Below are 14,923 nucleotides of genomic sequence, written 5' to 3' on the forward strand. Positions count from 1 at the left end.
ATTACTCCTAACAAAGTCAATGTTTGTTTCTTCCAACTTTTGCCTGCCCTACAATATATTACCCAAAGCATATCTTGCTATTGTTGTATCCATTGCACCTCGTTACTTTAAAAATTAATAAAATTCTCGGCCTCGACCGTTTACCAATAAAAAAAAAAACCATTGCACCTTGTTGGTTGTGCAAGTGCTAGTTTAAATTTTGTAAAAAATAAATAAATTTGTGGTGCATCTTTAGAGATGTGTTTAGCCACATTAAATATTATTTGGGTCAACTTGTAAAGTTGTACATAACATTGGCTAGATATTTTATGTGTGGGTTGCATGCTAGAAAAATAATTAATATTGGAAAAATTTAGTACCAAAAAATAAATGTTGAGGTTAATGATTTTGTGTATTTATGGTTTTAAGGTACATGGTTTTTGTAGACACCTAAAATTATCTTGTCTAATTAAATAAATATATTTATTTAATTAAATAAATATCTTTATTTATTTAATTACTTTAGCCTAATTCTTCTATTAATTAAATAAATCTTTATTTATTTAATTAATCCATTTATCCACTTCTAGCTTTATTCCTCATTTAAATAAATGCCTTTATCTATTTAAATTATCCCTTTTCCTAAATTAAATAAATATCTTATTTATTTAATTGATCCCACTTCCTCTATTAATTAAATGAATCTTTATTTATTTAATTAATTCAATAGCCTTTTCCACCTATGACACATGTCATTCATCTCTTAATTCATACACTACCTACCCTCTCATTATTTTCTTATTTTCTCTACCTACCCTCTAATCATAGCCGACCATTTATCTTTTACACCTCTCAATCTTATCCCTCCATTTCTTATAGTGTCTTCTATATAAGGAGATGCTTTCTTCATTACTAAGTCTAATAAAGTCTTCTAGCATTCAAACTATCATATGCGATCAAGCCTACTTGCAACCACATTTTCATTCTTTGTTGAGCTCTTGTGCACACATAAAATCTGAGAGCAAATATATCAAGCAAGATCAATGGAGATAGGAAGAATGGAGATTCAAACCCTATTGGACATATGATGGTATAATCTTTGTGATTTCATTTAATTTGCATTGTCTTAGGTAGTCTTCATATGTTATGGTGGATCTTTGTTGTTGTTAGGCTAGGGTTTTGTGGTTGAACCTATTTAGTCTTTCAATATTGTTTTATCCATTTTCACCATAAACATTTTGGCACGCCGGGTGGAACATGGATTTTTGTTAGATCTGTGTTTTTTTGCAGGTTTTCCTAACCATATATTGCTGTTTTGTAAAACAATTTGGAGAATAACCTTGTGCAACTAGGGTTTTGGACACAAAATCAAGATCTTGGAGAGATTTGATCCGATCTCACAAACCAATTGGAATTTTTTTACAAAATTTTGTTTGCAGGTTGAAGACAGTATCAAACGCTCTCAATCCAAAATTCAGAATTTTTGGAGCATATTTTCATTTTCTATGAATTTTTTTATGATTTTTCATAAAAAAATAATTTTGAGAGCAAATGAGCGAATTTTTAGGATTTTCTTCTTGGTTGTTTTATGTGAGCTTGACTTTATAAAAGAAAATACATGTTTAATGGTTGGATTGATTAGTTGTTTGTTTGGCTTGATGGCCATTTGTATTAAGCTCTCTTATTGAGTGCATCTGTGAAGCATGGATGGGATGTATGGTTGCATGACTACCTAATTATTCTTGGTCACATGTAGGATGCATTGGAGGAGCTTGATGTTTTAGAAGTTTCCATGGAAACTCTGTAGGTCTATTGTAATGTTCATTGGTAGATAATGAATTGAGTGTGGATGCTTTTGGAGGTTAGTTTCTTTTTCTTTTTCTTTTTGAGGGTTTTCTTAGGGTATACCTTGTGTAATCTTGTTGTATGAATTTGATATTTGAATTATATTTTTTGTAGAAGCTTGTATGCATGCTTTTCTATCACAGAGGTATGTAGAAAATAGTTTGATTAACCTAGTAATTTTCAAACATAAATGAAATAGTTATTTGTTTGTCATTTCATGGATCAAATTATCATTGACATTGCATCCTATTAGAGCTTGCTTTCAAATATACAAAGTGAAAAATACCAATGAGATCTTTGTGAACAACCCAAATTATTTATAAATGATGCAACCTTGAACGATATGCTTGATGACTTCAACTAAGAGTACAAAAGAGGTTGGAAATAGAGGTAGTAGATTTTATCACCAACATAAAAAAATTAAAGTGGAGTGGATTCAAATAATGAAGTGCGAAAACCCCATGAGCTCTCTAATATTACAATAAAAGATTAGTTTTGATACCATGTTGGAATCACTCACACTTTGATACCATGTTGTGGTGAGAACCCATGATCACGAGTAGTTATTTTGATGAGCAACACCAAATAACCTCCACAAAGACAAGAGAGAAGCAATAACAAAAGATGCTTTTCCACCAAATAAGAATACAATATGATACAATATCTGAGCTTGTAAATGATATGATGATTTACAATGCAAGAGGTACCTTCCTTATATAGGCAAGGTAAGACATATGACAACTATGACACGTGTCTTAATTTTATGACATGTGTCTTAATTTAACAAAAACAAATATTAAATGACTTAGGACATAAGAAGTAATTAAGATAAGATAAGATTTTATCTAGACAAACAAGACTTCTAAAAAGATTCCTAAAACCCAAGTAAACTTAACATGTGAATAGGATCCACTAATCAAACTAGTTAGGCATAATACCTTATTCACACCAACATTTAACCAACTTTTTTGAGAGATCATGGACATGTGCATTTCTATAGATATAGAAGAATAGTTTGACAAAATGATTTATAGATAGCCAATCTTGCCAACATTTTACAAGTAACTTTGTAATTTATCATGGAGCTCAAGCAAATTATGAAGGCCCTTGAGGAGCAACAAATATTTGTTACCAAAAATCAAGTGGATTTGGCTAAGAATCAACTAAACAGGTAACTGCATAGTGATACATTTGTTGGTGTAAATAAATATTCATTTTGGATATTATTACACTTTACTTAAGTTAACTTAGGTTAATGCATCTCTTCGTAGTTTGGATTTGAGACACTTAGGGAAGTGTGCACATAGGGATAGAGCTTGTAGGAGAAATTCCACCTTTTGTGGTCTTATTTTGCTGTTACACTCCACATTCAGTGGGTCATCCACCTCTTGTGGAATATTATATTATTTCTCCTACCTACCCCTAGTATTTCTTACCTACCCTTGTTTCTCATTGAGCCACATGTCATAATTGTGTGCTCGTACATCCATATGGCCTTGCCTATATAAGCAGGCCTATATTCATTGTATTGGTTAATCCAGTTGATCATTTGCATATTGATGAGAATACAATTTGTTCTTGTCATTCTATTGTCTCTCTTTTATGCTTTTCATTGTGCTCTTGATCTTGGCAAAATCCTACATGGTATCAGAGCTATTGGGGCTTCATTGATTAGTTTTTTGGAGACATTTTGGAGGCTTCTATTTTTGGATTTGGGGATCTTCATTTTTTGGGGGCGTCGTACAGCGATTTGGACATCACCGTTGAATCCGGGAGGCCGTTTCCATAAATTTTGACTATAAAGTCGACCTATTTTGGTGAGAAATTTTTTTTCCCCATTTTGGCTATTATTGTACGGATTTCGAATTTTTTTAATTATTTTTCAAAAAAAAAAAAATCGAAAAATAGAAAAAAGCGATTAAAAAAAATCAAAAAAATCATTTTTATTTTTTTTGGTTGTTTAGGGGTCCACAGACCCCCCCGTACTCTGTCGTACCCTGCAGGTCTGACGCCCAGCTGTACTCTGCAGCGCTTGCCGACCCGTACTCCTTTGGAGCCCACCGCCACTGCCGGGACCCCGTCGGCTGCCGCCCACACTCTCCGGTAGCTCCCTCCACCTTCGACGACCTCGGTTCTTGGCTCGTCGGAATATCCTTCTCCGCCGACGACTACAAAACCAATGGAATCCGTGCCCGCCATGTGGCAGGCGACCACTAGCCCGCGGTCGACTACCATATGTCCAGTCATCTGCCACGTCATCCGCCATGTAGAGTTGACGCAGACTGCCCAGTCAGCAGTCCGTACGGTACGATAGCCCAGTCAGCTGCATAGTCACCGCGCCCAGTCAACCCGTCCGTACAGTTTTCGCGACGGTCATACGACCGTTAAATTTAAGACAGTGAATAGCTGACGTCAGTGCCACATCAGCAGACTTTTGAAATTTTTTGACCCCCTCTCCATTGAGCTTTTCAGTTTTGTAGTCCAACTTTGAAAGGCCATATCTTGCTCATTTTTGCTCCTTTTTTGGTGAATTTTTTTTTGAAATGGGCTAAAATTTCATGATCTTCATAGTGGTGTGGTTATTTTCTGACTTTGGTGCACAAGTTTTTCAAAATTTTTGGATTCTTTCAGCTGTACCTGTCCAATCCTCAATTCTGCAACTTCAAAGGCCTCATTTGAGCTCATACGACCTCCTTTTCAGGTGCCGTTTTTTTTTGAAAGTGCATGTTTTTTCGTCTACTTTCATAATCTATGATCAGATTTCAGAGAATTTGAGTGGAAATTGTACTTTCAGATATTGGTCTTATTTGGCCTATTAGGTGCTTGTAATGTGCTTGGATCTTAGTTTAGATCTCTTGCATTATTAGTTTGAGTCTCTTTTGGCCTTATTGAGGCAGTTGTAAAATTGTAATCAGAAGTCCACTTTGCCATTTTTTGCAAGTGGCCCATTGTATACGCACTAAGTATAAAGTGCCAAATCATCACTTTTGGGGGGGGGGGGTCTTTGATTGAGTGAATTTGGGGGGGTGTCTTGTGTGATTGTGCCTCTCTTTGTGCTCTTTCCATTTTTTTTGCAATGAGTCCTCATAAATTTCCACCTTTAACTCCACATAATTATGCATCATGGAAAATTAAAGTATGGAGTAAATTAATGGAAAAGGGTCTCACACATTACATAGATGGAACAATAACAGCACCACCTGATCCTAAGGCTGATCCAAATGCTCAATTAGAATGGCTCACAAAGAATTGCATGGCTCTTGGAACTTTGCGCAAGTATGTATCAGATGACCTCATTTTTCACATTAAGAAGTGTAAAACAATCAAAGAAGCTTGGGATATGTTTCAGAAATTGTATGGTCAAGTTGATGAAATCAGAGGCTATAAAATTGACAATGAGCTCACCAACTTGGATCCCAAGAGTTTTGATACAATCCAAGATTATGTCACCAAAGCAAATGAGCTAAGAGCAAAGCTTAAGGATTGTGGAATTGACAAAAAGGATGCTCAGTTGATATTCAACTTGTTGGACAAGCTTGCACCAGAATATGTAGCGTTTGTGTCTAGCTTCCAAACTCATCGTTTGACAGTGGGGAGTTCCTATGTTACGCCTTCATTTGATGCTTTCACAAAAATGTTAATATTGGAACAATCTAAGTTGTTGAACATGGGACTTCTCAAGTCTTCAAAGTCCAAGGCTTTGGTGGCTAATCAAGGGAATCAAGGAAGTCAAGGGAAAGATTCCAACAACAAGAAGAAGCACTCTAAGTCTAAGCCACACCAGGAAAAAGGACAATCATCCTCTCCATCACAAGGCGATTTTTCATCCTCTTCCAAGAAGGGGACACCACCTAAGAAGGATAAACCAACTTGTGCATATTGCAAGAAGTATGGTCATGATGAGCATCGATGCCACGCAAAGCAAGTTGATGAGTTAACTAATCTTCTTAAGAAAAACAACATCAACTTGCCATCCACCTACACAAAGAAGGATTCATCTCCTTCCTCTTCCCCACAGTCTAAGGGAAAAGGGCAAGCATTTGTGGCTACAACAGGTTCTTCACAGCAATGGATACTTGACTCGGGTGCCTCATATCACATGGGTTCTACAAAGGAGCATTTTTCTTCATTGGAGCCATCTAAGGTATCTCACATACATAGGTGATGATACACAAGTAGAGGTTGAAGGGAAAGGTTCAGTTGACATGGATGATGGAACATTTGAGAATGTTCTCTATGTTCCTAACTTGTCTACCAACCTTCTCTCCATCTACCAAATCACTCACTATGGAAATGGGAAAAAGGTTGAGTTTACACCAGATTCAGTTGTGGTAAAGGAACTTGATGATGATGCCTTGGTAGCAGTGGGACAAGTCAATGACAACTCAAGGCTTTATTCATTCTCCCACTTTGTGCCAAGTTCACCTTCTAGGGCCTTGCTTACTCATTCAAATTCAGAAAGTAAGCTATGGCATGAGCGGTTTGGTCACCTCAACTACCACTATCTTCAGCAGCTCAGCACTAAAGACATGGTCACAGGTCTACCTTGAATCAGTTTTTCAGAGGGTGTATGTTCAGGTTGTTCCATAGGTAAGCATCCCGGAGAGAAGTTTGACAAGGGGAAAGCTTGGAGAGCTTTGGAAGTTCTTCAACTTGTTCACAACGATGTAGCAGGTCCATTCCAACACCTTCATTTAGTAAGTCCCGCTATGTTCTCACCTTCATTGATGACTACTCCCGCTTCACTTGGGTCTACTTTCTTATTCATAAGAGTGAAGTATTTGACAGATTTCAAGACTTCAAGACTCGTGTGGAGAAGCAATCAGAGAAAGTGGTCAAGATTCTTCGCACAGATAATGGAAGGGAATATGTGAACAAAAGACTTGAGGATTTTTGTACATTTGAGGGGATTGATCTTCAACATTTTGTCGCATACACTCCACAACAGAATGGGGTTGCAGAACGCAAGAATAGAACTCTCAAAGAAATGGCTAGCTGTATGATACATGCATGTTCTCTTGATCCCGCCTTTTGGGCGGAGGCTATCAGTTGTGCCACACACATCCAGAATCGGGTTCCTCACAAAGCTTTGCAAGGTATTACTCCTTTTGAAGCTTGGGCTAGTAGGAAATCGATTGTGAGACATTTCAAAGTCTTTGGGTGTCCAGCATGGGCTCGCATACCTCCGCAGAAATGCAAGGCATTGGAACCACAGAGTCGACCTTGCATATTTGTTGGATATCCTGAGGGTGTTAAGGCATACAGATTGAAGGATCCTGAGACACATGAGGTGCTCATTGAGAGGAGTGTTCACTTTGAGGAAAGCTCTCCTAGCTTAGCCTCTCTACCTCCTCCACCTTCCTCAATTGTGGATAGGGATGTTAGTGATTCAGATGATGAGACTCCTACAACTCCGACTCGCAGGGTTACACCTCAGCAGGGTCCACTTGCAGTTGAAGAGCCTTGTTCTCCACCTCGACCTCGACCTCGTTGGGCTCATCAGACACTTGAGTCCGTGGGTTCTCTTGTTGGGGATCCTTAAGATACACAGAGAACTCGATCACAACATCAGGATCTTCCACATGCATTCATTGCTACCGCTTCCGATCCACAAACATTTAGGGAAGCATCAGGGGTTCCTGAGTGGGACCAAGCTATGGAGGAAGAGTATAGTTCCTTGATGAGGAACAACACATGGGATCTAGTCCATCTCCCTAAGGGGAGAAAGATGGTTCGATGTAAGTGGATCTATCGAACCAAGTTTGCAGCGGATGGTAGTGTGGATAAGTATAAGGTTCGGCTTGTTGCGAAAGGTTTTTCTCAGGTTGCAGGTGTTGACTATACTGAGACCTTTGAACCCGTAGCCAAGATGAACTCCATTCGTTTGGCACTTGCTATTGCTGCAGCTCATGGTTGGGCTGTACATCAGATGGATGTGAAGAGTGCTTTTCTTCATGGTGATCTTGATGAGGAGATTTATATGGAGCAGCCACAGGGTTTCATCCAGGATACTTCCTTGGTTTGCAGACTAAGGAAATCTCTCTATGGCCTTAAGTAGGCCCTTAGGGCTTGGTACGCCAAGATGGATTCCTTTCTTCTCTCCGCAGGGTTCACCGGGTGTCATTCCGATCCGAATGTCTACATTTTGCGATAGGATGACTCTCACTTGATACTTGTGCTCTATGTTGACGACTTGATCATTATAGGGAGTACTTCATCCATCATTAGCAGGGTCAAATCTGCTTTGCATGACAGATTTGCTATGACTGACTTGGGTCTTTTGCACTACTTTCTCGGGATAGAGATTTCACAATCACCTTCCGGGATTACACTATTGCAGCCCAAGTATGCTCTTGATCTACTTGCACGCTTTCATATGGCTGATTGTAAGCCTACCCCGACTCCCTTTCTTTCAGGAGTCAAGCTTGAGGCTCAGTGTTCTTCTTCACCAGTTGATGCCACTTTGTATCGTCAGCTTGTGGGTAGTCTCATCTACTTGACTCATACACGCCCTGATATTTCATTTGCAGTTGGCATGGCTTCCCGCTTCATGCAGGAACCACATGAGCTTCATTGGAAAGCCGCCAAACGCGTCCTTCGTTACATCCAGGGTACACATCACTATGGGATTCACTATGCAGCAGGCACAGGACTTCGCTTGGTTGGTTACACAGACTCCGATTGGGCTGGCAATCTTGATGATCGTAGGTCTACTTCTGGTTACAGTTTTCACCTTGGTTCGGGCCCCATTTGTTGGCAGAGCAAGAAGCAACATGCTATTGCTCTCTCTTCGACTGAGGCTGAGTATCGAGGCGCTGTTAATGTAGCGACTGAGACCATTTGGCTCCAACAAATTCTCATAGAGTTTGGATTCACCACTCCACGACCGACAGTTCTACATTGCGACAATCAAAGTGCTATTGCAATCTCGAAGAACCCAGTCCAGCACCAGCGGACCAAACACATCGAGATTCATATGCACTATATCCGAGAGCTCATCCAGGAGTAGGTCATTGATTTGCAGTATTGTCCTACAGCAGAGCAGGTTGCTGACATATTCACCAAACCTTTCACCGAGAGTAAGTTCCAGCAGTTGCGAGCTCTCTTGGGGGTGTGGGATGTGTCATTAGTGGGGGTCAGCTGACTTCTCCTTCCTCTCTTATGGGGGGGACTTTTTCCTCTTTGAGGTTTTGTCCTTCTTCTTTGAGAGTCTTTTGTACATTCATCTCTCTTTTGGGGGGGAGTTTTTTCCCACTGGGTTTTCTCCCTTTCCCCGCTTTATGGGAGATTGCATTTGCATTTGTACATGGGTACCTAACATGGCCTCGTAGCCGGGACCCATCTTGCATTGCTTAGTTGCATTGTTGACTTGAGTCTTCATTCCCCTAAGTTGCACTTAAGGGGGGGTGTTGGTGTAAATAAATATTCATTTTGGATATTATTACACTTTACTTAAGTTAACTTAGGTTAATGCATCTCTTCGTAGTTTGGATTTGAGACACTTAGGGAAGTGTGCACATAGGGATAGAGCTTGTAGGAGAAATTCCACATTTTGTGGTCTGATTTTGCTGTTACACTCCACATTCGGTGGGTCATCCACCTCTTGTGGAATATTATATTATTTCTCCTACCTACCCCTAGTATTTCTTACCTACCCTTGTTTCTCATTGAGCCACATGTTATAATTGTGTGCTCGTACATCCATATGGCCTTGCCTATACAAGCATGCCTATATTCATTGTATTGGTTAATCCAGTTGATCATTTGCATATTGATGAGAATACAGTTTGTTCTTGTCATTCTATTGTCTCTCTTTTATGCTTTTCATTGTGCTCTTGATTTTGGCAAAATCCTACAACATTGCATAAGAAGGGGCATTTAATAAGGTCAACTACTTTAATGTCAAGAACACTCAAGCTACTACTATTTACCTTACTCAAAGATCTAGAAACATTGTTGGTTGACCTATTATTTAAAAATTCAAATAGTATTGATTTTGATTGTGGAAACCACCATTTTGATATTTTTCTTCTATATTTTATAATGTCTACAACAAAATATAACACATATAAAATTTTCTCTTTCATAACTATTTCACCCTTTATAATAATATGTCTTAATTTTATATGCTCTTCGATGTATATATAAGAACTTTATCTTCACCCCAAAAAAACAAATCTTTTTTGAAATATAGAAACAATATTCACCTCAACTTTATAAGATACCTCCATCCATTGAATCCAAGTTAAGAGAAAGTTGTACCAATAATAATATATGCTCTAGAAAACACCTATTAACCAATACCATATTCTTTGCCTTATTCATGTGGAGGTTATATTCCTTGTATCTTATAAAAAAATCCTTATGCTTCACAACAAAATTATTATTTTTTAAATAAATAAAAAATAAAAACGAATATGACTATTGACCGACATTATCCTATTCTCCATTTAAGCAACTCTTGTATACAACCGGGCGGAACTCAAACTCCGATTCAAATTGATTAAACAACACGACGCCTTAAATCTTACACCAAATTGCACATTCCTGGCTCACGCGGCTTCCGGGCCTTTTTTAACGCCTACAGAGATATATTATTTGCTCTCAGTCGGATTCGATTACCTGATCGGCTACAATATTTTGTGCATATATTTTGCTGTAGTTTGCTGAAAAGTTCTGCTGCTCTGAATCTATCGTTCGTTTCGATCCTTGAGAATGTCGTGGCAGGCGTATGTAGATGACCACTTGATGTGCGATCTGGGGCGGGGGAATCGCCTGTCTGCAGCTGCGATCATCGGCCACGATGGGAGCGTGTGGGCTCAGAGCGACACATTCCCAGCGGTGAGTATTTTTATCTTTTTCCTATTGTAAACTTGTTCTGAGTCTAGATCCAGTTTTGGGTTTTTATCTCCGTGCTCACGCGCCCTCTGGGTCGATTTCAATTTGCCGTTTTTTTGTTCCCGATCTATTTTCTTCCCCAATTTAGGGTTTGTCCATGCCGTAGCCAAAATCCCTAGCTGTATATGGTTTTTCATTATTGCATCTGTACCGAATTCTTTGAAGCCCTTGTATGCATACTTGTTTGGATTTGCTCCCTGATGCCGCAGACTGAATTTATCTTCCTATGAATCCTTTCACTCTAGTACATACCCTTCGAAATGTTTGATCTTTAATTATTTTTCAGTTGTTTTTTTTGATTTTTGAAAATTTTATGTATTCTAGTGTATAACACAATCTAGCATTCTGATTGGATTTGCTTTTATTTTGTCTGGATTGGTTTGACATTAACCTGTCCTTGTAGTTTGTTTTGATTTGGTTGTTTGTTGATTGGATATGATTTCTTTCAAGTTTATGTAAACTTATCTTTATCTTAGATTCCGATTGAATAATTTCTCCGTTTATTCTTTTATCTGCCCTATAAATTCTTTTATCTGCCCTATAACTGTTGACCTAGTTGTACATTTCTGTTTTTGTTCTACATTTCTTACATGGAATATGTAAATACTTGCATGTTTCTCTTTTATCATTACCCTTTCATAAAGCCCTCTCTTTAATTTTGGTCGGATTTCATGCATATAAACCTCATACTTGTATTTTGATTTGATTTGCTTCATATAAATTTCATCTTTGTACATTGGTTGGATTTTGTGAACATATAAACCTTATCCTTGTGTTTGACTGGATTTACTCCTTACCAGCTTTGACATTGTGTTCTGATTTGTTGAGTGACTTAATGTTAATATCACATTTCATTTAAATTGGGTTACTCGAGAAACTTTTATGTTGATTCTGTTAGGAATAATATAATATTGATTGGCGACTCAGTTTGGGTCTTCAAACCCCCTACTATTTAATTTGGAGTGAAACATATGTTTCTATTTTCTTACCCCTCATCTTGAAGCATGGCGGATTTGTGTTGTGACCTTATCTTCGGTTTGGATTGAATTATACTGTTCCTTGATTTGGATTGAGTTTGTTTCATGATAGTTTCAGCTTTAACTGGATTGAATTTTTTTGCGCCAGATAACCTTTATGTGCAATCTAGATTAGATAATCTGAATCATTACTTATTTAATATGTGAACGGAATGTGATTATTGAATATCTCATCTTGTATTTGTGTTAGTTTGCTGCTTTATCTTGTGTCTGAATAAAAGATTGACCTCTTGGATCTTATGGTAATCGGCATATCATGCTTTTCTAAGAAGAATGAACAATTACACCTTTTTATCTATTTTTTATGCCCTTTTGATGAAGGCTATTGTTATTGTGGTGACTTTTCTTATTAACCAAAATTCAGCTTGTCTGGAAGTATATTGTTTAAATTTGCCAAATACTTGTTTGCATGGAGAATTGTATTCAACAATACTGGAATGGTAACTGTATAAGGCGGTGTTTATTGAAATTGGCAAATGCACCCTGATGCTGAAAACGTAACTGGGTTAAAGTTTGAACAAATGAACAGGCTAATTTTATTGCTTTTGTACCCATAATCTGACAATTCCACAAATGATTTCTGTGCGTAAATGTAGGAACTGGAATCTTGAGTATTAGTATTACTCTTGAGGCTTGCCTGATTGAGGCTATGATGGATCTCTACTATTATAGGACACAAGTTACTGGTGAATTTAGTGGGTTTCATACCACTTGCCAAATTTCTGCCTCTATGCCCCCTTAAATAATGTCATTTGGATGGGTGAGAGGGGGTGCAAGTTCCTTGCAATATAGGCAGAATGGATATGGTCACGGTTGGATTTTAATTGGATAGAGACTGTCATATGCAGTTCAAAATTGAAGGGACATTTTTAAAGAAGGTTCTTATCTATATGTGCAGGAGTCAGCTCAGAAAACAGAAACAAAGTTACTTTTTTCTCCGTGTTACTACTATATGTTTTAAGTCGTTTTTACTTCCATTGAGGCTTTGAATTTGATTTGGATTTGTGGAGTCTATGGGGAATTGGTTGGCATTTTCTATCAGTGTTTGGTGACAATGACCGAGTTTGTAAACAATAGCTGTTACCCCTGAAAAGAGAATTTATGGGAGACACAGATTGAACTTTGCTTTGTTTGATTATTTTTGTGCAGATCAAGCCCGAGGAGGTTACTGGGATAATGAATGACTTTGCGGAACCTGGGTCCCTGGCACCCACAGGACTTTACATTGGTGGAACAAAGTATATGGTTATCCAAGGCGAGCCTGGAGCCGTCATCAGAGGAAAGAAAGTAAGAAAACTGTTTATGTCTGAATTATGTTTTTGACTTGTGGACGGTGTAATTCAGAACTAGGACGAGAGAGTCTGTATAGGATTTATTATGGCATCTCAATTTAGTAATGTGCGATCAAGTAATATGGATATAGGAACTCCGTCAATGTTTGCTTTTAGGGCATTTCAAATCAGGACGGCATAGCTATAGTTAATTTTAGAGATCTGTAGAATTGATATATTAGTGTTCTACATTCTATGGTTTTGTTTGGGTTGCTCTTCCTACTTTTCTAGGCCTGATCGTGTGCTCTGATTACAGGTTTTTTTGGCAGAATAAATTATAAGAAATATTGCAAATTTAAGTGGAGTGGAAAGTCTGGTAGTTTTGAGTAAAAGATTCTAGGCAGTAGATATCATTAGTTAATCAGATAAAATTTTTGGTGCTATTTGCTAATTAAAAGATGTACTAGACAAAGATAGGTGCTCTTTTGTGATTCCTATTCCTGCAAAAGTGAAGTGCCTTGCTTTAGCTTGGACTCTATCCTGTAAGTAATAACATTGATATTTTCAGTATCACAGCTTACATGATACTGAAAGCAATTTCTATTTTACACATGGTTTTCTTAGTATATAGGTTTGGTAGATAAATTGCTGTGTTTCAGTATATTGCTAAAATAATTGCAATATTCTCAGAATGGTCCAGGCATCTCTCTCTCTCGCTGTAGCTTTTAGTGGGCTTACAGTTATTAATGTTTTGCATCTCATGTCCAATTTGTTAAATGTTTTATATATTCCTTGTTGATTAATTTCTTTTCACTGTTGGTCTGCAGGGATCTGCAGGTGTGACCATTAAGAAGACAACCTGTGCCCTTATCTTTGGCATGTATGATGAACCTGTTACTGCTGGTGAATGTAATATGATTGTGGAGAGGCTTGGTGACTATCTTATTGACCAGGGTATTTAATTGCCATTTACTCAGCTATGGTGTTGGATGGGGATTTTACTGCTCTATGTATTAGGACTTTGTCAATTGAGTAATCCTTGTTTCTATACTTATTTGTAATTGTGCCCAAGCCAAGTTAGTGAGTACTGATAAGTAAGTAAATATTCTGTAGAGAGATGTTTGGTGTGCAAAACATTGTTGAGATGCTGCATCCACTTTCCTTGTTCCATGCTCCTTCCTCTGTTTGAGGATTCTGATTTCTAAGTGAAAGATATTTAAATTTGCCATTCTTCTGCTGTGTAGTTTTATCAGTTTCTTTTTCGTAATGCAACTTTGCTACATTCACGTGATTGTTACCTGGATATTCTTGTCACTTATTTGCTGTGACAAATTATTTGGCAAGTTATATATGCATTTTAGAAGGTTGTAGCGTTCGTAAATCAATCTGTGCTTAAAAAACACAACTGCAAGGCTGTAGTACTAGTTTACTGGTGAGCAAAATTTCTTTGATAGAAGAAAAATTTTGAGTGGCAGAGCCACACTTTTATGGCAAAAACGAACTGCAACTAATTCGAGGTTAAATTTTTTCTCCTCAAAAGGTTAAATGGAGTCTGGCCTTCTTTAGATTTTTGTTTAGATGGAAGTCAGGATCCATCTTGTGGTGATAGAAACAATGCTAAAGTTTCCCTGTATATTCCTCCACGTTTTGCAATTTTTGTTTTATTCCATTAATGACATCTTCGAATATAGGGCTCTGGAAGTTGTAAAGCAGGCATGGAATTTGGACTGTAATTTGCTTTAGTTGAGTGAAAGTTGGTGGACCAGAATATTTTATCGGATCTCATTTGATTTGATTCTTTTAAGATTGCTTGGTAGGCATGGTTTGCAGCCATGTTGATATTACATGGTGGGATCTACAGCGAATTTTTAAATGGAAACGAATTTTCTTTTT

The 14,923-nt window shown here is 37.7% G+C and overlaps 1 protein-coding gene across 1 annotated transcript; it reads left to right on the top strand.

The window, feature by feature from the left end:
- The first annotated feature begins 10,281 nt into the window (after window positions 1–10,281).
- On the top strand, window positions 10,282–14,261 carry LOC131040961 (profilin). The gene is made up of 3 exons (XM_057973930.2): window positions 10,282–10,665; window positions 12,909–13,046; window positions 13,858–14,261. Exons 1-3 carry the CDS (start codon window positions 10,540–10,542, stop codon window positions 13,990–13,992), a joined length of 399 nt encoding a protein of 132 aa, XP_057829913.1. The 5' UTR covers window positions 10,282–10,539; the 3' UTR covers window positions 13,993–14,261.
- The last annotated feature ends 662 nt before the right edge of the window (window positions 14,262–14,923 follow it).

Source organism: Cryptomeria japonica, chromosome 9, assembly GCF_030272615.1.
Source record: "Cryptomeria japonica chromosome 9, Sugi_1.0, whole genome shotgun sequence".
NCBI lineage: Eukaryota > Viridiplantae > Streptophyta > Pinopsida > Cupressales > Cupressaceae > Cryptomeria > Cryptomeria japonica.

Excerpts from the sequence above, each read along its gene's own strand:
- LOC131040961 (XM_057973930.2), top strand. The coding sequence starts at position 10,540 with ATGTCGTGGCAGGCGTATGTAGATGACCACTTGATGTGCGATCTGGGG. Across the intron at positions 10,666-12,908 it reads AGAGCGACACATTCCCAGCG|ATCAAGCCCGAGGAGGTTAC; the intron begins GTGAGTATTTTT and ends ATTTTTGTGCAG. Across the intron at positions 13,047-13,857 it reads CCGTCATCAGAGGAAAGAAA|GGATCTGCAGGTGTGACCAT; the intron begins GTAAGAAAACTG and ends GTTGGTCTGCAG.